The 24,324-nt window shown below is 40.7% G+C and overlaps 3 protein-coding genes across 3 annotated transcripts; all 3 read right to left on the bottom strand.

Annotated features, from left to right (window-relative positions):
* Nucleotides 1-8: 8 nt before the first annotated feature.
* Nucleotides 9-10,778, bottom strand: LOC145486467 (uncharacterized). Its single transcript, XM_081465141.1, has 3 exons — nucleotides 10,605-10,778; nucleotides 8,214-9,286; nucleotides 9-2,708 (listed from the first exon to the last, which is right to left on the bottom strand). Exons 1-2 carry the CDS (start codon nucleotides 10,629-10,631, stop codon nucleotides 8,393-8,395), a joined length of 921 nt encoding a protein of 306 aa, XP_081321267.1. The 5' UTR covers nucleotides 10,632-10,778; the 3' UTR covers nucleotides 9-2,708; nucleotides 8,214-8,392.
* LOC145486958 (uncharacterized) lies at nucleotides 2,696-3,783 on the bottom strand (the record flags this gene model as incomplete). The annotated part of the gene is made up of 1 exon (XM_081465662.1): nucleotides 2,696-3,783. A coding segment is annotated over one exon (876 nt), but the record flags the coding sequence as incomplete, so codon positions are not given.
* Nucleotides 10,779-13,038: 2,260 nt separating the features above from the next.
* On the bottom strand, nucleotides 13,039-24,057 carry LOC145487006 (uncharacterized). Its single transcript, XM_081465714.1, has 7 exons — nucleotides 23,422-24,057; nucleotides 20,704-20,756; nucleotides 19,050-19,203; nucleotides 18,141-18,324; nucleotides 17,446-17,600; nucleotides 16,612-16,808; nucleotides 13,039-16,339 (listed from the first exon to the last, which is right to left on the bottom strand). The coding sequence occupies exons 1-7, from the start codon at nucleotides 23,482-23,484 to the stop codon at nucleotides 14,581-14,583; spliced, it is 2,565 nt and encodes an 854-aa protein (XP_081321840.1). The 5' UTR covers nucleotides 23,485-24,057; the 3' UTR covers nucleotides 13,039-14,580.
* Between the last annotated feature and the right edge of the window lie 267 nt (nucleotides 24,058-24,324).

Raw genomic sequence — 24,324 nt, 5'->3', positions numbered from 1 at the left:
CCGGGTTACATTTATGCGGCAAGGCTTACTTTCAAAGCAATTATACGAAAAAGCGCGCGCTTTTGCCACGCTTTGAATAATTTGGTTTTTGTTGGTTTTCCAAGCTCCCCAGACAAAGAGCCGTTAGTTGCGCGTGCATTTTGTTGGCATGCCGCTGCTTTGTCTTCTCAGGTGATTAACCTCGAGGCTCCAGCATATTAAAAGCATTTTGTATAAACCCGGCAAGAGTGAATTCTCAGTAGCCACACAGTGACCTTGGAACGATAGGAGTTTGAACAATGACGACGGCGCCGAGGACGACACCTATTTTTTAAAATGAATTTATATTTTACCTTCGAATTTCACAGTTATCAAGATCTGTTTTGTGCCCTTGTTGGCCTTTAAACCTGCTCAATCTAAATGCCACGACAGAGTTCAATTCTGATCTAAATAGAGTTACGAAAACTTAGCCACCGTTACTCGGGTTCACCAAAATATGTCAGACGTATATACTACAATCATGGACAAAAGCCTTCTTGGGACAACGTTTGCACTTTTGGCGCTTTTCCGCACGCGCCAGACGCGAATACAATTCCACCCGCCTAATTTCTCCCCCCACCCTATACATACAATGTTGAAAACTAGTACCTGCATTTTCTCCTGATTTTCAACATTGTCTTGGGTGGGGAGGGGTTTAAAAGGATAGCACCTCAGTTGTAAAACACAGATAATTTGTTACATTACATAAGTGTCCCAAGGACTTTTGTCCAGGGTTGTAGTTACTCAACGCTCTCTTGTGATATACCATGGAATATCCCACGTAAGAGCATACACACGAGCCTTGTATAAAGACTCGTGTGTATACCAAGAAAATACAAGTGACTCGTGGGATATTCCATGGTATTCCACGAGAGAGCGTTGAATAACTATTTTATAGCATGCCATAGAAAAGCAACACAATCAACGTGACGTACGCGAGTTACACAGTGAGCAGCCGTCTAAGGGTAATGGCACTTCTTCAGTTCACATCGCATCTCGTGATTGTGATGGTAAAGCAGATTTTCAGCAGGACATAAAGATTTGGATACATATCTCCATTGCACTTTTTCAAGGTTTTTTTTTCGTCCTCTTCAGGTTTTGAGTTGCTTCAGAATCATCTGAACAAGTGTCCTCAGAAATGGTGATTCGATTTAAGCGCCATGTTGCAACAATACTGGAACATAAGGAGGGACGTCATTACTATGATAGAGGGCCTCGATGTTCTCGAGGAATAGTTATGAGAAGTTTCTTAGCAATTTTCCACAGATTTCTTCAGAGCAACACAAAACGGCTCTTTCCGGGGCCACAACACAAGGAAAAGTAAGCTGTCTCGCCCTAATAAACATAGCTGAAACAATTTTTCGGATAGTCTACAAATTTTTTCTCCGTTTTGGATACATTTACTGATGGGTTGAGACAACCAAGGTGAAGAAGAAACTCTACAAAGAAGTGAGACCAATTTGAATAAAGTCATATTGTTGCCACTGTTTAATGAGTGAAACTGACAAAAGCAGACACAAGCTATTTATACGCGTTCACGCAAACTTTCAAGATTACGGCGATGTATTGCTTCAGAGCTCCGAGATGGTGGCTTGCTGCTCCTGAAACATGAAACATAGCTCCTGAAAAGATGGCGGTGACGTATGACGTCATACAACAAGATGACTGGAAAAGTTGGCTTAGACATTACTTCCAGGAAATTCGGAATATTGCAAGTCACGTTTATAATGTTAACACTAACCATAACAATAGTTTATTTTTTCATGCGACGTTTTGGAATCCAGTTACATGGATTAAAGTGTCATCACCGAAATCAACTACTTAAAACGACAGCTACAATTCCAAACTCAACAACATAGCGCTTTAAAAAAGCTAAAAACTATTGAGCTTCTAAGAGGCCGAGTGTTATATAAAATGCAAAACAGATTCCGTACCCTTTTAGATCAGGTGAAAGATTTTACTTTGAACTAAGCCTGCATGGATCAACCGGGGCAACCCTAGTAACCATGAAAGGCCTTGTTTTCTAACTAACCAACCAGTTTGGTCAACTCTTTGACAACCGACACCACTGTAAGGCCTACCTCTCTGAGGTGACTTCCTTCAGCTTGGCTCAGTGGTCTCTCACGACATATTTATTCCAACGCTAAAGCAACAAACTTAACACTAAAAATCTACATAAAAATGTTACAAGTAGATATTTATAGATATGTGACAAAGTTTATCGGACAAAACTAATTTAAACAAGTAATTTACGATAAAAGGTGACGGGCTAAATAACAGCTAAGCTCTGGATTAAATGTTCCTTTTAACGTACTTGAGATACTTCAGCAGCCGAATGTAACACTAACGCATCGATATTGCGTTGAAGCACATAGCATGATTGATTATTCCTAGTTTGTAAAGATAAAACGTATTTATGGCATAGAACACATCGCTTTTCACTTAAAAGGTAAGCTAAATCACTGAGTATGAGTATGGCTATTTTGATGAGATTTAAACTGTCTGAGAAAAACTGGAAGGTTATTCCAAACTTCGAATCACAATAAAACATATCGTTTGAACAACTGTGAATGCTCCAAATTATGCTTACAATGCCTCTATTCTGTAACGCTAATAAGTATGCTAAGGCGAGGTACAACTGCCTTCCAGTACTAACGTCATAACTCTCAAAGTTTTGTCTATCCAACAACCTTCCACTTCTTAAGTTTCCAGCAGTGTGTAACTATGAACGTTTTTGAACGCCTGTCGAAATACAAATTCTGTCAGTCTCATGGAAACATTTATTTACATAGCAAAATAAGGCTGTAAGGCCTGCGGATAGTTCGCTGAAAATGTTGTCGGAAAGCACTTCTAGCTACTTCTTCTTGTTCTTGAAATTTCTCCCTGCATTCACAAAGGGGTTGGCATTTGACCAGATGCCTCTTTACTCTCTCGAGCCTGGTCCACCGTAGCTGGTTGTGCAAGGCTTTCCGAGATGCTCTTTGTTCCACCTCCCAAGATGTCCACATCTAGGCCAAAACACTTTGAAGAAAAGAAATCGGCTAAGTAATACCTCAGACCATTGTTGATTATCAAGAGCATCAAACCGGCGACGACTGTTATGTCGGGTGAATCTTCAATGTTAGCGGTATGTGGCACACTAAGGACGTTTTGAACAGCAATTGTTGAACCAAGAATGAACATTGTATAACCCTCGAGTGCGTACACGATTAAAGCTGCCATGTAAAGCCAAAACCTTAGGCCAAATTTCTTTTGAGGCAGACCACTTGCATTTGAGGGAACAAAGTTCAAGCAGAGTACCAAAGCAACCTCCAAAGACTTTTCAAAGATGTAAAAGTAGTACAGCAAAGTTTTGAGTGTTTCTTGCTTTTGTGAAATTATCAAAATGTCGTAGCCACACACCAAAACAAGTATCACAACGAGTGTCCAGAAATATTTTTTCCAGACCAGGTGCTTTAAAATACGACGAAATCCAGGGAAGTGGTTTAAGCACTTAATATGCCAGATCAAGAGAGAAGAAGTTAAGGCACACAGGAAAAGCCTGATACTGGCAAAGACCTTAGGAACAGGAAAAAGGGAAAATCCCTCACAAAGTGCCGTGGTCTGAAATTCTCTGATGAAGCAGTCCGATGCCCAGATGATGAACATGCAGAGCCCAGCCACGCGGAGCAGGAGAATCAACACAGCGCATGTGACGAAAAGTGGTTTAGATCTCACACGGACCTTATCCTTAAGAAGTGGCGTCTGAAATGTCAGAAAGAGGAAAGAACGTCACGGTGACGATTTAAAGGGGCAACCTGACAAGACGATAATTTTAGGACTTAGCGGCAAATTTTTATAACAGAGACCATGTATATGATAGGCCAGTTGCCATTCAACAGACAGGTCATCCACATAACCTTCTTCTTGATTTTTTCTTATTTGTTTGCTTCACTTGGGCTTGGGAAAACCCCTTCAGTTTCATGTTGTTACGAAGTCAATTGAGACGGGTAAAGAAACAGCCATTCCCCTTTTTATTTACGCAAAGGAAAGCTTGATTGCAAGTTAAGCAGATTAGGAGAGATATTTAGAAGGTTCTTTGTTTACTGTTTTTGGACTGACATTAACAGGCAGTTTGGTTTTACCTTCGCTGATGTTTTCCTCTACTGATTTAACACGTATGTCGTAATTCACGTAAACCGTGTTTGCATTAAAAATTCCTGCTCAGCTTTCTATGGCGTTCTCATGTCCAGGACAAACTTTGCCAACAAAGTATATGTATATCAAGCCACGATTGACCATCGCACTTATACACACAACTTGGGCAGTTGTGAAATTAAAGCCTGAAAAATTCAGGTCTGAACGGGATTCGAACTCATGACCTCATGGGTTCGAATCCTGTTCAGGTCTGAATTTTTTTCAGGCTTTAATTTCACAACTGCCTAAGTTGTGTGTATAACTGCGATGGTCAATCATGCCTTGATATCTTTCTCCGCAGTTCAAATATATGATATTTCATATATTCAAAAGTATATGTATATCACGTGTCAAGTGCCGCTCAACAAACATTATTTAAATCTATATAATTATTCGTCTTCGTGACAAAAATTTGTTTACTCTTGTTGGGCTGGGAAAAACCCCTTCCTTTCAATTCGTTTCGAGTCAAATTACGTCTCCAAGGAGCCAGACAGCTGATAACTTGAAATTCCGCTCTTATTTATCGATAGAAAGGCTTGATCGCAACTTTGACAGATTAGAGGGGACATTGAAAAGGTTATTTAGTAACATTCCCTGAAATCTTTTTAGAGCAAGTTCCGGTTTCACTTTCGTTGCTATTTTTCCCCTACCGGATCGAGACGCTTGATGTAATTCAGCTAACCGTGCATTATATTTGCATTAAAAATTCTGATTTGACTTTCTATCGAAATAAATGCTGGACCAAAAAAGTACAGAAAACTACAAACCTGGGGCCCGTTTCTCGAAAGTCCCAAAAAGTTTTCGCGCCCGGAAAGCCGTAGCAACATCTAAACCTTATTATTACAGAGCTGTTTTATTCACATATTCTTAATATAAACACAGGTTCCATACCGTACAAGAAGTCTCAGGTGTATACACCTCTCTTCTTTAAATACCGATTAACTGAAAATGGCGTTTCGGGCCCGACAAGTTTCCGGAGTTTTCGAGAAACGGGCCCCTGGAGACCTTTACAGGGGAAAGCGGGAAAACGCTAACCCAAGGTTGATATCAGTTTGACCATATCGCAATGGATGGGGTTTCCTGTGAATTTTTGCCAAACATCAGGTAAAGCAGAAATTGTGAGCTTAATTTAATCCTGGAACTTGTTTAATCCTGGGTCACTGTAAAGCGTCTTTCGATCAACCGGGATGTGAAGAAAACGGTTATTGTCATGATAGTGAAAGAAACCCTATTTGGTCGAGCAGGAATTAAAATCAGTTTGTTTACATTCGTAATACATGAACTAGGACCCACCTCCTCCCCACGTTCCAGGTCGCTCATTGTTCTCTTCTTGACTCTCAGTAGATATTGCAAACAGCAAGGCAAAAGAACAAATCTTGCGTTTAGAAACACTCTGAAGCGGAAACTGAACTGCTTTCACTTTCCGCAGCAGAAATGGGTACCGTCTGCTGAATGACGTGATCTGGACGGCCCAGACGTAGTTGTCATGGTTTGTCTCATTCTCGTCCCCAGAGGCCGCGTTTCTTTCGGTCAGCACCACGAATAACGACCTCCCGGCCCGGTTGTTCGAAAGTCGATTAGTGCTAACCCAGGATTAAGAGATAACCAAAGTTTTTATCTCGCTCATTGAGAAGGTTCGGAAAATCAAAGTTTACGCTTAAAGTTAAGTTCAGTTCGACTCAAAACATAAGGCTGAAAATCTTTTGGAAATTTTTTTATTGGACAGTAACAAAATTGGACTAAAATTTCACTCTAACCCTGGCCTCTAGTCTGTTTCGAATTCGCGGACTTTCGGTCATTCTGCGCAGCCTCAGGACCGTTCGTTTTTTAAGGGATAGGGGGGGGGGGGCTGGTGGGATTTGGGGGAGTGACAGTGGGAAATTGAATGACCCCCCCAGCTTGCCAATTTTTTCACATGACCCCCCCTTAAAAGGAATTTTTTGTGGGCTGACCCTCCCCCCCCCCCACCTGGCCACCTCGAAAAAAAGTTACATCTGGTATTTTATAGATTAATACGTTCAAATGCCACTACACGTATCTTGATGTCATATTAACTGTTACATTTCACTTGACAAGTGAATATTTACAAATCTATAAAGAAAGCTGTTTTGCACACGTCTCATCTAAATTTCTCAAAAGAATGAAAAGTCAATTTCAGATCTCCTAGTTATTGCTCGTCCTGACCGTGTTGTAACTGGCCGCTCGTCTGCATCTTCCTCGTCTGCAGCAATGAATGCTAGGATGACATCATTGAAGTCATCTTCCTCAGGGTCACTGTCCTTACTCTCGTACTCTTCATTCATACTATCACTTGCCCCACTGCTATCACCCCTGTTGTTGTAATACATGTCCATCATGAAGGAAGCTCTCTCAAAGATGCGAAAGGATGGTGAAAGCGATGAATCCTTAAAAAAGCGATTTACTGCTGAACGATCAAGGCAATTCGAGTTTTGGTGTCCGAAGAGGCCGCTTTTCAAGGGGTTGACGCTTTCTCAGAGAGATCAGGAGAGTTGTTAAAACCTGACTACCAGTTAAAGCCGAGTGATGGACGAAAATTGAACTACGCTATAACAAAACAAAAAGAGGCCTTTGAGAAACTGAATGGTCTGTTAAAAAATCTGAAAGATCATGACTCCACGCTGTTCCAGGCCAATGGCATTACTCTGAAGCATGACGAGAAATTCCACCACGATTTCAATGTGAAGCACATCGCTAGTGTTGAGGCGAAGCAGTTAAAGGTTTCACGGGAAATAGAAACCCTCGAAGGAAAGAAGAAGACCTTTGAACGGACCTTCAAGGGTCTTCAAGGAAACTATGTATCAAAGAAAAGAAAATTAAAAGAAAACCGCCGGAAATCAAAGAACAGAAAACGCAAACGGGTAGAAAACAACATTCGTCGCGTGTATCACATCTGTGTTGCAAATCCCCTTGACAAAGAGCTTCCAAATTGTCTTCTTTATCCCCCTTCCCTGACAATCCCTGAAGCGTGCATAAACGTTGAAGCTGTGGCAACAATGCTGTTTAGACGGGATGCAAAATTAATCGCTTACCTACTGCAAGCAAACTATTTTAGTAATGCGGCAGGAAGCAGGATGCTCACCAATCTTGAGCCGGAAGTTAGGAACAGGGTGTACTGGATCCTGCATCCTGAAGATTATCACACGGATGATACGAGTGAAGAGGAAGATGATGATGAAGAGGAGGACGAGAACGACGAAGAGGAAGAGGAGAATGTCGAGGAGGAAGAAGAGAATGTCGAGGAGGAAGAACTGTGAACTGTACTCCACTGATTTCTTCACTGCGTTAAATGTGCTACGGGCAATGTTTTTAAGAGTTTTATTCAGAACTATATTAAGGCATTACAAAGTACCGTATAGCACGAAATTTTTGTGGTAGTTTTGTTTTGCAAATAAAAGTAAGAAAACGATCTCAGCAGTTTAATAGTCGCTAGAACAACATTTCACCTATCAAAAACCTGTTGCTGTTGAAGCGCTGTTATTTGTAGTTGGTTTTATTGATGTAAACGTTGCTAAGAATTTTTTTTTCTTACTTTGAAACTGTTTCAGAATATTAAAGATGTTTATATTTCGGGAAAAAAGCAGGAGAATTTCTCATCAATTTATGAAAACTTCATACCACTTTTTCATCGCTTTTTTTCGCTTGACCCCCCCTTTTTCTTCTTTTTTTTGGGGCGGGCCCCCCTTTGAAGCCATTTTTTTTTCGCGTGGCCCCCCCCCCCCCAAATCCCACCAGCGCCCCCTATCCCTTAAAAAATGAACGGTCCCTCAGACATATAAAATTGTAACATGGACTTGTTTCACGATTCTTTAAAAGTGTGGGTTTCAGGATCTGTCTGTGAAGAAAAAGCAATACGAAGTTTTAAAGTCCCTAGTATTGAGGGGAAACGATGTTTTAGCCGTGGTGCCAATGGGCAATGGGAAATCTCTTATTTACTGTTTTTACTATTTACTCTTATGTACCAACGTCATAACTCTCAGAGTTTTGTCTATCCAATTAACCTTCCACTTCTTTAGTCTCCAACAGTGTGTAACTATGACCCTTTTTCTAATTGACCGCCTGTCGAAATACAAATTCTGTCAGTCTCATGGAAACATTTATTTACATAGCAAAATAAGGCTGCGAGGCCTGCGGATAGTTCCGTTGGCTGTTCGCTGAAAATTGAAGTTTCTCCCTGCATTCACAAAGGGGTTGGCATTTGACCAGATACCTCTTTACTTTCTTGAGCCTGGTCCACCGTAGCTGGTTGTGCAAGGCTTTCCGAGATGCTCTTTGTTCCACCTCCCAAGATGTCCTCATCTGGGTCAAAAAGCTTTGAAACGAAGAACTCAGCTAAGTAATACCTCAGACCATTGTTGATTATCAAAAGCATCAAACTCACAACGGCTTTTATGTCGGGTGCATCATCATGGCTGCCTGGCGGATTTGGCACAGTAAGGACTTTGTAGACAGCGATCGTCGAACCAAGGATGGCCATTGTGTAACCCTCAAGCACATACACGAGTAAAGCTGCTTTGTAAAGCCCCAGCTTCATTGCAGAATTTTTTTGAGACAGACCACCTGCGTCTGAGGGAAGAAAGTTCAAGAAAAGTGCCACTACCACTGCAGAAGACTTTTCGCACATGAAAAGGACGTACGACAGCGTTTTGAATGTTTCTGACCTGCTCAACATTGTCAGAAGGTCGTAGATGCACACCGAAATAAGTGTGACAACGAGCTTCCAGAGGTATTTTTTCCTGATCAGGTGCTGTAAAACCGGCAGAAATCCACAGAAATGGTTCAAGCAGCGTACATAGAAGATCAAGAACAAAGATGTTAAAGCACACAGGAAGAGCCAGGCACTCTCAAAGATCTTAGGACTAGGGAAAAGAGAAAATCTCTCACAAAGTGCCGTGGTATGAAATTCCCTGACGAAACAGTCCGACGCCCAGACGATGAACATGGAGAGGCCAACCAACCGACCCAAGAGAACCAGCACCGCGCATACCCACTTGAGCGCGACAAAAAAACCTGAGACGGCACTCGAAAACCTTTCAGATCTTAGACGGCGGACGTTGTCCTTGAGAAGTACCACCTGCAACAATGTCAGAAAGAGGAAAGTATAAGAACTTCACGGAGACGATTTAAGAGGGCCGGATGAACTAACGACGGAGACAATCTAAGTACTTCGCGTCTCATGTCCACGACAAATTTATCCAACAAAGTCTACGTATATCAATACGTCAACTGCCATTTAGCAAACAGGTCATTTAATCTACGTCATCATTCCTTTTTTTTGCTCAAGTTTGTTTACTCGAGTTAAGCTGGGAAATCCCCTTCCCTTCACCTCACGGTTACGAATCGAACTAAGTCATGGAGAAAAACGGCTAACTTGTTACTCCGCTTTTATTGGGAAGGGCATTCTGTCTGCCGCGTTTGGATTGACTTCAACGGGTGATATGCTTTCACTTTCTTAGGTGGTTTCCCCTACCGGATTGACAAGGCCCTGACACATAGAGTAATTCAAGCTGTACTTGATCTTTCTATTAAAAATTCTGGTCTAGCTTTGTATGGCTTGTTGCATCTACGGCAAATTTTGCCAACAGAGTCGTAGTATTTCACAGGTCAACTGCAATTCAATGTGCAGGTAATTTAAACCCACATAATTACTTCTTTTCATGACTCAGATTTCGTTACTCTAGTTGAGCTCGGGAAAATCCCTTCCTTTCAACTCCTTCAGTGGAAATCGAATTAAGTTTTCGTGCAGGCAAACAGATGACAACTTGCGATTCCGCTCTTATTCATCGAAAGAAACGCTTGATCACAAGTTTGATAGAATTGGGAAGCTTTTCAAAAGGTTCTTTGGAAAGTTTCCTTGAAATCTTTTTTCAGAGCTTACTTGGTTTCACTTTCGCTGGTATTTTTACCTTACCGGATTCAGACGTGTAACGTAATCTCGGTAAAATGCGCTTGATGTTTGAAAAACAATTCTGGTATAGCTTTCTATCTTCATTTTAAAATGCTCGAAAGAATACAGTAAAATACAATCCTAGAGCCGATTGGTCAAAGCAGAAAAAAGCGAGGAGACTAACATCAATTTGGCCGTACAGGGATACTCCAATTGATGTGGTTTCCTGTGAATTTTTGCTCTACATTCTGACTAAACGGCTTTCAAAACAAAATTTGAAATGATCAGTCAAACCCTCTCAACAACAAGTCAAACAGAGATCGTTAACTTTCAATCTTTAGCTAGGGTAAACCGACTTTTGATTAACCGGGATGTGAAGAAAAAGGTTTTTAACAAGTAAATTGCGAGGGAAAGACTTTGCCAAAATATTGTGAGAAACCGTATTTGGTCAAGCAGGAATAACAATCAGTAGACTTGCATTCGTAATACATGAACTAGGACCCACCTCCTCCCCTTGTTCCGGATGGCTCATTATTCTCTTCTTGACTCTCAGTAGATATTGCAAACAGCGAGACAATGGAACAAACCCTGCGTTTAGAAACACTCTGAAGCGGAAACTGAACTGGTTTCACTTTCCGGAAGCAGAAATAGGTAGAGTCCGCTGGCTGCATTAGGGACCTTACGCATAACACAGCGGTCAAACGTCGGGCATGCGCAAATGGGTGCATTTTTTGGCAGCCGCGCGCAGATTTCCCGCGCAAAAATTTAAAGGAAACGTGGGAAACAACCGGTGTCACGCAAAATTTACAGAAAAAATTGAAAAGTTCATAGAAATCTGTAAAAGGAAAAGAAAGTAGGTAAAAAGGAAAACTTAAGACTTTTCAGACACAAAGTTTATCAAGTTACCGGTGTTCTGTTGATTTACCATTCTGTTTTTAACTTTACCAAAAAAGGTTTATAAGTCTTGAAAACCCGTGTCATGCTACGAGCCGACGGCGTAGTATATTTTTATCTGTTTTTATTAATCATACGATGCGTGACGCCGGAAACGGACGACAAACGGTGTGTAAAACAAGGAAAAATGGGAGAAGAAAATGACAATTGCAGTGATTCGGCTTCGCTCAGACGAGCTGGAAAAATTTTGGCAAGGACTGTGGGGATTCCATCCGGATCCTGGATTTGTCTGAGGCACAGGAACGAGATGAATCGAAACGACAAACGATGTTCATGTCCATCGTCATGGGGGCATAGCTGGCCAAAATACCGATCCCAAACCGCCTGTACCTGGTCTTTGACCAGCTGGGAAAATCGTTTCTAAACTATAAACCTGGAAAAAACTGGTGCACTAAATGCAAAGTCGAGGCGGACAAAAAATTCAAGGAGCACGGAAAATACATACCGCGGAAAAGAAAAGCCTGCAACAAGCAGAAGTTACAACAATTTTTAACTCTTATTTCTGCTAGCTCTCGTTGTACAGGCTAAAACATAAACAAATATGTCAATAACGAGGAAAATATTATTTATAGGATGCCGATGAACCACGAAAAGAACAATGTCATGAAAATATTTCGGCCGCCTTTTAGTTGCTCCATTGCTCGCACATGCGCAGACGTATGACCGCTGTGTTCTTACGCATATAATTACACCCGTCGCTCTCCAGAATTTTGTGGCAACGCGCTAAAATTAGACCTGACTGAATAAGCCAATCAAATGGGAGCATATAGGATCGCTCCGTGTTTAAGGACGTTTGTTTCTGCGCATCCTTACTGCCTATGCAAATTAACTCGCCACGTCATGCATGAGAGCGCGCGCTGAGTAATAAAATGAACAATAGTAGGGCAGATGGCCATTGCTAAAGCTTTGCCTGGATTTAACGATCTTGGACGTTCGGTGACCCCTATTTTTCTTTTGATAGATCATTTTCTCTACCGATTTTCTACGTTTAGCGAGAAAAGAGAAAATCTATCGACTAGAAGTTTGATTTTTTTTTTGCAAAATGCACCATCGAATTCCGTTCTTTTTAGCTCTTCGTTTATCTGTGCGGCAGTTTCAAATGCCTCTTAAAAGGTTACGTTTTGTGAAAACGTTGGCAACATTTATTAACGCAATGGCGTCACTTATACAAAATATTACTAGGGTAGTTTGCTTCCGTTGATTCATCTTTGTCATTTTAACCTAAAAACCTAGGAGACCATTCTGATTTATGTGCGCCAATTTTTCAAAATCAGACTAGTTTTCCACACGCTTTATCTCTGAAACAAAGTCCGTAACCCTCAATTTTTCTTCCTATCTAAAACAATTAATTCATTGTCTGTCCGCAGGAGAAGTTTGAAGAAAATCTACCAAACAGAACATTTTCGGGCAAACGTCCTTAATTCTTCCTCGCTCGAAAAGTTCAAGAGAAATTATAAAACGGCTCTTTGTGGAGCCATTAAAAACGGCTCTTTTCAGAGCCACAAAACAAACAAACAAAACAAAAACAAAAGTCTTGTTCTTCGTTTGCTTTGATTCTTTTGTCATTGTTTTGTTGATGAAAATAATATCCATCTCGTGGATTTCCACGATACACATTAAACGATATGTAGCTTTTCCAAAGCAGAATAACTGCGGATCCTTAAATCATTTGACCTTAACTCCGTTTTGACAAGGCAAACGTCAAAAAAAGTAGCCCACAAGCCTGGTCTTGACTACCTTTCCCGAGTACTTTTGCCCGAATCATCAGCATTCTGCCAGAAAAAATTTCAAACATTTCTGAAACTGGAGGGGCTACCCTCCCCCCCCCCCCCAACCCTCACCCCTGCCTCTCGGCCCGTAGGCCTATGTCTTCACTTTTAAAAGTTTTATGGTCTTTATGGGATCATGAATCATGAATCATCAATGTCATGAATGTACACCAAAAACTATTTAAAAACTGGAAAAACACTCTATGCAGTGGCATAAACATGACATTTCTCTCTTTATTGAACTCAACGGACAAACAAATAAATATGAAGCGTCTTTATTATTTAATCCCAAATATTTCCTACTAGTCTACGCAAGTTAAATATAATTTTTATTATCTATATATAGTTAAAATTAGTCGCTCTTATAGTTTATTTATCGATTTTTAAGCGAAACAAATTCAACTCAGTTATAAATGAAGAAAAAATATTTAAGTTTTTTTTTCTCAGAGAAAGTGTTGAATATATTACAGTAATCTAGACCTTAAAAGACTATTATGCAGGAGGCTAAATGTGTGAACGTGGCTATGTCTGCTTGTTAAGGTATCGCGCTAAGAACATAGCTTTTCACTGCGCGGTCCAGGTGCATGGGGCGGAGGTATGGGTGAAGGTCGGCAGAGATATGGGAAATATTGTGTTAAAATTTTCGAACACTCAACGGAAGAAGCAAAAAGAAAAAAAAAAACTGATCATAACCAAGCGAGGTCTGTAGGAACTTCAAGTTCGGTTGAGCTCTATTTACTGGTTCGATCCCCAGCTTCTTTCTTAAATATTTCCGTCTTGAATCCAAAAGATTTTAATAGCGGTGCCCCAGATAAAAAGTCGGCTGCTCCCCTGAAGGAGCTAAAAGGGATCCCCAGTGAGGATGTTTGCGTCTGTTTAGGAGAGTGGTACAATAAAAGGAAAGCCAACTGTAGTGGATAATTTTCCGTAAAAAATGGTGGGTAAATTCTTTGTTGAAGAGACAATTATTCAATGGTTGATACTTGTTTCCTTGTGCAATGGTCTACTGCTGTTCACTTAAGTTCTACTGGGTACTTTTATGTTTTGTGTTAACGTGAATATACTATGCATTAAAGAGACGAGTCATTCTAACACTCTGAAAAAAACGAATCCTGAACGCACATATCTTAGGTAACTTTTAACAATTGATAATTTAATTTAACTATACGTAGAATTGTTATATTTTAGCATTGAATATTATGATTATCCATAGGTCAGTCTTCGCTTGTCAAAGGTAAGTCTCCAGTCTATACGTGGCTTAGCCGTAAAAATCCGGGCCACCCACTACCTCTTGGAGCGGGTTGATTAATTGATTCTTGAAACAAAAGAAAGCACCGCAAAGGATCAATAGAGGTAAAGTTTCCAGTGACAACTGAGGTTCAAGGGAGTGTCTTAATGAAAAATTTACGATTCAGTAGTAGACAACTTATGTCCTTAGCTGATATTTACAGGCTGCTTCAATTTCGTAGCCAGACTCTTTAGACTACTCGGTCAATGCTGACCAAAGTGGGAGTGGACACCTGGTTGATTGGCATCTTTTCATTGTGAATAATCGTGATAGCTTCCTGATTTCGGCAGGACCTGTTCTACAATGGTGCAGACGCTTTTACAGAGCCTTGTGACTAAACCGCTTCCGTATGGTCACTTGCGACGAGCCTTCGATTCCCTTGACTAGCGGTACACAAGCATCGAGGCTAATAGTTTAGCTGGTTGACTTAGCGTTGCTCTTTATATCAAGCCATGTGCTATATTTATTGTCTAATGTAAGATGGTCATTTCAGGCCTCAAGATATGCCAACAGTAGTGCCACTGCTTAGGTCGATCAACCACCAGAGTCCATTGCGTTATTTCCAGGCCTTCAGCGTCCAACATCACCTTGTTTGCATTCGTCTCTAGCCCAGTCTCCGACCCACTTTCCTCGCTATCTGATCGGCTCCTTCGCCCCGAGCTAAGTTTCTTTGCGAGGTCTTTGAAAGTAAACGATGGGCTGCGCTTCATTTCATTTGATCCAGAAGATATCTTCTTCATCGCCCGCTGAGTTTCGGGGTGTTCGTTTCTTTGAGTTTCTACTACTTCTACTTCTTGATTGGGAGGCACGGAGTTGCCGTTGTACTTTCCTTCAAGAGTTTTCTCCGCTCCTGGTGTCTCGGTCATGACAGAGCTCAGCGGGCTATCTTCTTTTGTGGATTTCTCTGTCGTTATAGCCTCCTTAACTTTTGTGCAAAATTCGTCGCCATGTTGTTCCTTTGAGTCCAGTGGATTTTCGCCGTTCTCGAGTTCGGGTTTTGAGATCACGTTGGCTTCCTTTGCATCATTTAACAGGAATTGCTCATTAATGAGGTTGCCGTTTCCTTGGATTTCAATCTCCTTCAAGCCATTCTTTCCTAAGTCATCTTCATCATGGGATTGTTCAGCAACTTGCTGCAAATTTCCTGTGTCTCCTTCATTGATCTCATTTACTTTCTTGATGTCATCACGTAAATCGCCTCCTTGTAGAGTTTCAGTTTCCTTTAAACCACTCTCTTCTTGTTTCGCTTCACAGTCAATCATTTGGGTGGAAATTTCCTGGGATACCTGTTTCTCGAACTCTTCTTTCCTAAGATCTTTATTAAGACTAACTTTTGTGACCATCAAACTAGGATTGACCCCTTTCAACTCGTCTTGTTTGCCATGCTCATTACAAAGTTCGTTCTCTTCGCTGGACTCCAGCGTGACGCTAGAACAAGCCGCGATCTCCAGCTGTTTTATGGAGGTCAATACTGACTGAAATAGTCGCTCTTCAGCTGAACGTTCTTTTTCTCTGTCCACCTTCTCGGCAGCCGAAGCATCTGGGCTTGAACCCGATTCCGGCTCTGAATTCATAGAGGGATCTGGGATTGGGTCCCAGGGCACTGCCATGTCTTCTGTGCTAGTGGAAGAGGCACTTTGTTGTTCATTCTCTGCAGCGGTCGACTTCGTTACATCATCTGAAATTTCGTCCTTTGTTGCCGGCTCATTGACAGTGATTTGTTCTTCTCCTATTTTGTTATTTACTCCTGCATCAGCATTGCCTGCGTCTTTCTCCTCTTTTCCTCCCTTGTCTTTGTTATCAGCTGCTAAAGGCTTCCCACTAGCTCTCTTCCACTTGGCGAAGCTCGAGTTGACATTTGCCATTACAGTGTCTTTGTCGCTGAAAGACACTTTCCTCTCTCTGGTCCCCACTATTTCTTCATTGTCAATCCTCCTTCCCCCACCCACCCCTCCCTTCCCTTTAAGAAACTGGAGCACTTGACTGACTTGTTTGGTTTGCTGAGCTACGACTGCTTTGTAGCCGAGACTGAGTCGAACACCTCCGATAAGCTTCGCCTTCTTTCCGACTGAAGTATGGCTGTCGGCAATGCAGATCTCTAGAGCTCGGCGTTTTACGTCGTGAAAATTGACGCCTACTATAAGGAACTGTTCGTTCCACAGCGGGTCTTTTCCCTTTCTTGCCTTTGTTCTACACTTGGTCGATTTCTTAGCATCAGGTAGAAGATAACTACGGAACCAAAGATAAAAAAGGATAATTAAAAATAGCATCATCGTGTTAAGACCCGCGAAAGATTTCTGCTATAACCAACAGCGCATACAAATAGATAGACGAAGTTTGGGTCGAAAATGAAACGTTAAGTACCTGATTCGTGACTTGTGTGACTCGCTCACGTACACTGCATGTGACTATATTCGTATGTGAGGGCAACTCTTGTGCAATATAGACTACGCTACTGAGGTGGTGGAGCAAAGTTTACGCGCGAGTTTTGATTCTCTTACCACTTAGAGAAAGGCTCTGGCAAGCCATGTTTTCCTTGCGGTAAATCCATTCCCCTCAGCAGATGAATATGAAGAAATCCTTGGCCTGTGTTAGTGGTGTTTTGCTTGTAATGCCTTCCATCCACTTCAATCTCTTGTGAACTGCTGTAGAGCAGCCCGACAAGGATTCTGGGCCTTCCTAATGACTGAAGCGCCGGCTAAAGAAAAGAAGTAAGCGATGAACATGGTACAAAAACGCCAGAAAAAGGTCTTTACGCTATGCAGTTATACTTTAAGAATTTTAACCTAATAATAACATGTAGTCATTTATGATTACGTAGAATTCTGCTAGTGGTGAGAAATAGAAAACATGTACCGTGTTTCTATCGAGTTTTAGTATAAATATACAAGCGTTCTATCACGAATGGCGTTCTCTGATTGGCTACGCTACTCACTCTCTATTCTGATGCAGATAGTGGGTAGCTTAGAAGTGTGCGCTGGGTGTCGCTTCTTTGCGTTTTCGAAGTTTCTTTGAAGAGGATTTAGATTAAAGTTCTGAACGACTACTAGATTTATACGAAAACGATTACCAGATTATTCGCTCTCGATTTCTATGCGTGATAGAAATCTCAAGCTTATAATTTAATCGTCAACTAGAATCTATTTGTAAGCAAATTTGGATCTATGGACTGAGAACGAGTTTGGAATAATCACTGATGATGTTGACGATGATGACACTATGATAAGATAAAAATGACATAGTTAAACTCGTACGGAACGTGTACTCGTGCACAAAATATAACTGAGTTACCATCGTAACACACATAACAGCTGAGCAACCTGGCAGTCAATTACCTTAAGTATAACCTGAATGTCAAGCGGATACCCCATGCCTCGTAATATACTCTGTGGAAACAGCCGAGTAACCTGGCCAGGCTCTCCCACGAAATGAACAGTTAGAGCCAATTCCGATGAATTCTCCAGTTCAGTGTATGTGACGTAATCACTTCCTGAAAAAATTAAGACAAAGAGAAAGAGGCTGTCATGTATTTGCTTTGAACCCAGCTATTAAAGGAGCTCAATCATGGTATTTTAAATTATTTTGGCCAAGTACAGAATTACATTTACATCGAAGGAAGCCTAAAAATAGCAGTTTACTAAGATATAAAAACACCAAAGAGATAATAATAAACCATAAAGGAACAAGGATAATTAAGGATGGAGAAGATTAACACGGATTACAAGCGACTAAATTGAGAATTTTAGGCTAAACTTTCCAAGATGCGCCAACCGTGACGTAGCTTCTTTAAACCATTTTCGAGTTGTTCATACCTCTGTTTCAAAACGAGTCTTGGCGCACAACCTTTCATATGGAATTGATTTTATCTTGCATGTTCACTGTCTTGCAAATCAGACTCATTTCCATATAAAAGGTGGTGCACCAGGACTTGGTTTAAAACAGAATTAAAAAGCAACCTGGAATTGGCTTAGTCTTTCGCTTTCTAAACAACCTAAGGTTTGATTGATGTATGGAGAACTTTGAGTCTCACCTATCGGGTACCTGACCCGTTTCTGTCCCGGGGTCCCCATCAGAGTAGCGACCACCTCTCCACCGTAGTCCTCCACGCATGACAGCCGAATGGTGACCTCATCCACCAACAGACCGCAGCAACCAAAATTGATGCGCCATTTGACGCAGCCTGTATTGGCGCCTGGCACTCTCTCCAAACAAACCTGCATCAAACAATTCAAAAGAGATCGGAGGTTTCTTTTTCTCCTATAAAGATATCGACTGCTGCTGGACAGCCTCCGGATCGGATTTCTAAACCTCTCTGCCAAAAATCACAGAGCAAAGAGAATAACGTGTAGTTGACCTTTCTAAAGCTTTTTCCGATTTACATAGAACACGGATTGATTGTTTCCACGTTTCTGTTCGGGTGTCCAGATGGAAACAGCAGAAACAACAGAACCATCATTTGTCTTTTATTACCTACGTTTATCATCTCAAGCATCCTCAGACCACCCAGAGGCAATTAGTAAGAATTGGCGCCGGACGAAGTAAACGAAGCAAAATTTGAAGCGGCGAAATTTTAAGCGTTTACCACCTTCCTCCTCAACTAACTGCCCCTGGGTCTCCGAGAACGCATTCTGTACCAGCGAATTACCACAGCAAAACTTGAACAAGCATTGCGTTAAGGCCAGTCCTTCGGCTCGAAATTGAGAATGTTTACTGTTTTCTTGCTGAGACCAGCATTGAGCAAAATGGTTCTTCTAAAGCAAAATTGCTACGCGGTCAAATAGCGCGTAAGACTTGAACGAGAGTTCAAGGCCCAGGAGGAAAACAATCATTAGGGAAAATAATAAGGGAGGCCACAAATACACGAAAAAGAATAAATTCTTGGTCTTCAAAACTCCCTCTTAATAGACGGCTCAGAATAGATCTTAAAGTAAGAAATTACCTGCCCAGCTTCTTCGTTGATTTGCCGATGCACGGAGTCCACAGAGTACAGGACCTTGTCCCATCCCGAGATGACCCCCTGGGAGGAGGGGTCTATAGCATCTGACCAGTCTCTATAGTAACTATTACACGTGGTGCTGTAACGCAACCGGAATCTGGCGGGAAAATAAGGATCTGTGATTGGCTGCATAAGTCAATGACTTGAGCTCTCTTCACATTTGTGTGCGTGGCATGGCATGGTTCGGCTTGACATGGAATGGATTAAAATACATTGTAAGTGTCTTAGTAATGTTAAATATCGGCATGGAATGTTTCGACTCGAAGCTCCAAGGATCCTCTCATGAAAGTGACGTACGCTTGTCGCCAAACAGGCCAGTCTGTTATTTATTTTTTCTTGTTTCTAAATGCGAACCAATAAACCATTTAGCTGTTGCCTCTGTGTCAAAACGAGGCTTCCTATGAAGCAATTCATATGAAAATGTGTTTTGCCTACAGGTTCATTTTCATGTAAATCAGACTCCTTTCCATATGAAAGGTTTTGTACGCGGACTCATTTTGAACCTGAGGCACAAGGTAACTCGGAAATAGCCTATTTATAACAACGTCTCGAGTAAAAGCTCTATCTCTGAGCTTTTCTGTCACATTTTAGGTGTTTCGCGTCAGTTATATTCTTCGAATTAAGATATAGGCACTACAGTTCCCATGGAAACCAGTGACGAGAATTTCCATGTTGGAGTATCAAGTCAAAAATTTGATAAAGTGAATTTTATTTAATGAACACATTTTTCCAAATACAAAATCATTCACTGTGTCTCCGAAGGGCCCGGATTTCCAATTCGTTACTAATTCCCCGGTGCCGCCATTGCACTTTGCAGTGAGGTTCCAAAAGACTAATTTCTAACAATTTGAGCGACTTTACGTCCGGAAGAAAAAACTTTTTATGTCAGTCATTTTTTAGTTTGCCCAAGGGCGTCCTATTAGTTTATTTAAGGGAACAATAATGTATTTTATCTCTTTCAAGTCATTTCTGTGACTAAGGTGATAACAATGTATTGAATGAACGTGACGAACCATCAGCTGTCTTCACTTCTAGAGTTTTCCTTCACTACATCGTTAATTATGTTAGAGGTCGGCTGACTGAAATTGATCAAGTTCGAATGCGTCTGTATTGAGTCATACAATGTGAATTTTAAGGACGAGAAACAGTAGAACTCGCCGTTATTTGTGTTTGTAATAAACGGCTACTGGAACACAAACTTATTCATAGCTTTGTAAACTTTCTGTTAGCATTTGGTGGACTACAGTGTGCTCAGTAAATGCTATTGAATGAAAATCTTTTAGTAAGCTAACTTGTTTTTAGCGATAGCAATTTTCAAGGAGGCAAACAAAAACATGATTAAATTCAATTCAAGCCAGTTAAGTTGAAATAAAAGGACGTTTTTTTAATATATACTGCGTGGGCTTTTGTATTCCGCGATTTGCATTTGAAGCCGGATTAATACACGAGTTACTTTGCGTGCATTTTCCTGCTGATTTCTATTCGGCTCTTTGATTGATAAAACACAATCCCACATAAACAGCATTCTTATGTATCTCTATAGTTCAGTTGATAACAAAGACAAAAACGAGAAAACCTTTTTTTTTGAGCCACCTACCTTGACTCGATAACTTCTTCTTTGTTTGGGGTAAAAGTGTAACTTGACGGCAGCTAAAAAGTAAATAACTTCAACGTGAGAATATTGTTTAACACGAAAACGGATTTTTTCCAAGTCAAATCTCAGGTTTAACACTTGCACGAAGATCATACCATAAACATATTGCCGATGTTCTGTTGTACATGGGATCTTCACGAACTCGGTCGTGATTGTGTGGTTCCAAAACGTTAACACAAATGATCACTAAACACTTAGCTAGCGATCTACAACTTGAAATCTAAACATTCATCACAGAATAAATGAAAACCTAAGCTGTCTTCCCCTCGAGAACGCCAGCGAAACTCGGCTCAGCGACTCATATTCAATTTGATTCCGAGTGATCGAATGCCAGCGTTCGCTTTGGCTGGGATTAAAACTGATCGATAATCATCAATGTACGTGTTCCGAAGCTTTCAGAACCTTAAAGAGCCTATTCAATATGAGAATAATGACCACAGAGTTCCGGGCTTCACTTCGCCGCTAGAATAATAGTTCATTGACACTAAGAACTGGAAACCCATTCAAGTCACCGTACCCAGCAAGACACATCAAAATACAACCGTGGCATTCTCCGTTTCCTAAACGACTTGGCTTTGAAAAACGAATTTTCTTCCCCGTTTTTTTCATCTCCTACTTGTGAAGTAATTAAAAAATCTCTCTTTTTAAGTCAATCATGCATTTTAATTGAGGAAGCTTTAACGATTCAAAATCTCCATTTCGAATTTTTATTTCCAATGGTAGTAATATAGTTTACATCAGATCAACTGTGCAAGTTATTGAGCATCAAAAAACCAATATACCGCAGACAATTGCTGTGGATGAAAATAAAAATGAACTGATATATTCAAAACCTTTCCTAAGGAGTCTTAATAGAATCATGGTTAAGTGCCCAGGTGTCAAATGCGTCTGGATTCTCAGGTTGCAGAATCCATTTCCCTGCGTAAACGCTTCAATTGAAGTGGAAAAGTGACAATCACAAGCCTGCAGCTTTTGATTTGTTGGAATAACAGAAGAGTAGAAAAACTGACAGTCTAAACAAACGCCCGCAAAGCGAGACTTTTTTTTATGATTAACTGTCTGCTTTTGTCTCCGAAACAAATAGGTAAAATCTATTTAAAATTAAGATAGCGGACCAGAGTCGAGACAAACAAAGTAAACATTTCTTCAAACAAAAGTGGATATATACTCAATTGTTAGAATGAAATGAAAATGTAACGAAAACAGAAAGACAGCAATAAAGAACATGATCCAAAACTTAAAGAAAAAAATTTTATCCTTCCTCTGTTTCTCGTTCCAGGAACACTCGGTTCAGCCAGTTCGCGTTCTGTATTGGGAACTTTTGGCATTGGAAAGCCGGAACAAAAACCATAAGTTTTAAAAACGTCCATATTTACCCGAATTATTTATGGCAAATAAAAAAATTAAATGACTTCAAATAGACGAGACTAGCTGTTGTTTGTGACAAACGAGGAGTAGGAAGGAAGATTTCAGAACGAAATAAGAAATGAGAAAGATTAAAATAAGTAAATAAACGAGCGACCGAGAGTCAACAAAGGATGGTCGAGTAGCAGAGTGAATGGGGAAAACACAGTGGTAAAATACATAAGTGAACAAAGTTGCTGAATGAACAAGTAAATTAATTTTAGAAATGTAAACAAAGAAAGCAGGGAGCCGTCAAATAAATGAACGAACCAAAGGGTTCTGCTCGCTTACCATTTGTGCCAGATTTTCAGTCTTTCAGTAAAGTGAATGGTGTTATTTTCAGCTCAATGCACACTTTTCATTGTTAAAAATACACAATAGCAAGAGGAAATGTTTCTCTTGACAATAGTCCAGACGTTCCCTTTGGAAGGAAATCTTTATCCAGCGAACGTGTTAATTGTTATGTTAATAACTCAACAGTTTTTAATTTTTTCCTGTTGTCGCCTTTTATCTTCCTTCACAATTGATAATTTAGCAGGTGGTAGTCGCTAGCTATTGAATGAGTTTTCCCTCAAAAGTTTGTCCTAGAAATAATTAACTCTGAATCTCATGAACCGTGAATCTGAGTCTGAGATGGAAAATTATGACAGCGTCTGAATAAGAGTGCTGGTATGACAGTTGTCCGTTAGTTTTTCGGCGAATTCTTATCTAAGATTTCGGTGAAAAGTTTAAAATTTCAGTAAATTTTGCAGGTCTCATATTTCAGCTATCAGCTTAAAAAACGTTCTCAGAAGACAGTTAAACCCTATACCGACCCCCTTAGGCTTCTTCCACACTATGCCGGACGAATTTGAAAACGCAACAATCACCGGTCATTTTGGATTTGTGTTTGTGTGAAACTCGGTCAGGGAAATCACATAATATCGTGGTCATCGTTTTCGAAAAGCTTCATTTTCAAAATGTTTTCCGTCCACACTAAACGCGAAGCCGGCACCTTAAAATTCCTCCGGTTTATAGAGAGTTTTAGGAATGCTCCGTTTTCTTAACGGATCAGTGTGGACGGTAGGCCTAACCGTAGAAATAAAGCCGCGTTTTTAAATTCCTCTGACGTAGTGACGACGGGGCTTTATAATCAACGAGTGAACGACTTCACGGACTGGTGTACGCCAAACAACACCAACAACAAAGAATGAAGCAAACAAGTTAGTGATCTGCTGCTGCACACTTGAGAACAATGAAGCCAGTATAAATACTCACCACGGAGGGAACCAATGCCTTGGTGCGAACAAGAGATGAAATTTGTTTCCACTTTGACATCATGGTTTCTAGTGACTTCTATTTATGCCCCCGACAATGATAAACCTCTTATCGCTGTTATGTCATCTTCGCGTCAGGTCAGACAGAGGGAAAGAGATAGACACGAGAATTAGTGGCTGGTAGAGTAAAGACTGAGAAAATGAAAAAAATAGATATGAATAGGCCACTGTGGTTAGGGACCAGAACAATGGCAAAGAAATGCAAAGGCTTAAAGGCTGGTTTTCACTAGCGTACAAACACACGCAGACGCAGTTAAGGAAGGACCATTATTTTTTTGAGGGGGTGGGGAGGTGGGCAATTTTCTGGTTCATGAAATTTTTTTCTCAACCTTACGTTACGCATGATTGTTTTTGGTGGACAATAGTTTGTGCAAGAATCTTTTTAAAGTCACACACAGAACCAGGATTGTAGAAAGCACTTGCTCGGTTTTTTTCCCATGGCTCCTCTTGCACGATTTTTTTTTTCAGTCGTTTTTGCTGTGCAGGAATTTTTTCGGGGTAATTGCCCACCCCACCCTGCCCCGCCTCAAAAAAATAAGCGCAAAAAACCAGAGAAGAACATCACGTGTATATACGTGAATAATTAACGAGGAACGATGCGCTTAATAGCTTTGAGAATGTAGGATATTCTAATGAAGAATTGAGTGAATGGAAATTAGAATCACACGCGACATTTGACGTTCACCTCGAACGAGTTGACAATAAAATGGGTAGGAATATGACGGCAGATATATCATAACTTGGACAGCAGATGTCGCCGTGGCCAGTTTCTGACGTTTCTGTGAGCAAATGCCAGAAGTTTTGTTGCAAGAGCGTGACATTCGCACAGTTGAGAAGATTGATG

This window comes from Orbicella franksi, chromosome 5, assembly GCF_964199315.1.
Source record: "Orbicella franksi chromosome 5, jaOrbFran1.1, whole genome shotgun sequence".
In the NCBI taxonomy this organism is placed as follows: Eukaryota; Metazoa; Cnidaria; class Anthozoa; order Scleractinia; family Merulinidae; genus Orbicella; species Orbicella franksi.
This window is presented reverse-complemented; position numbering and strand designations above follow the sequence as displayed.

Coding starts and splice junctions, on each gene's coding strand:
- LOC145486467 (XM_081465141.1), bottom strand. CDS start 10,631: ATGAGCCATCCGGAACAAGGGGAGGAG. Junction 9,287..10,604: donor ATCCGGAACAAGGGGAGGAG/GTGGGTCCTAGT, acceptor ACATTGTTGCAG/GTGGTACTTCTCAAGGACAA.
- LOC145487006 (XM_081465714.1), bottom strand. CDS start 23,484: ATGATGTCAAAGTGGAAACAAATTTCATCTCTTGTTCGCACCAAGGCA. Junction 20,757..23,421: donor AGGCATTGGTTCCCTCCGTG/GTGAGTATTTAT, acceptor TTTACTTTTTAG/CTGCCGTCAAGTTACACTTT. Junction 19,204..20,703: donor GAAGAAGTTATCGAGTCAAG/GTAGGTGGCTCA, acceptor TTTTCCCGCCAG/ATTCCGGTTGCGTTACAGCA.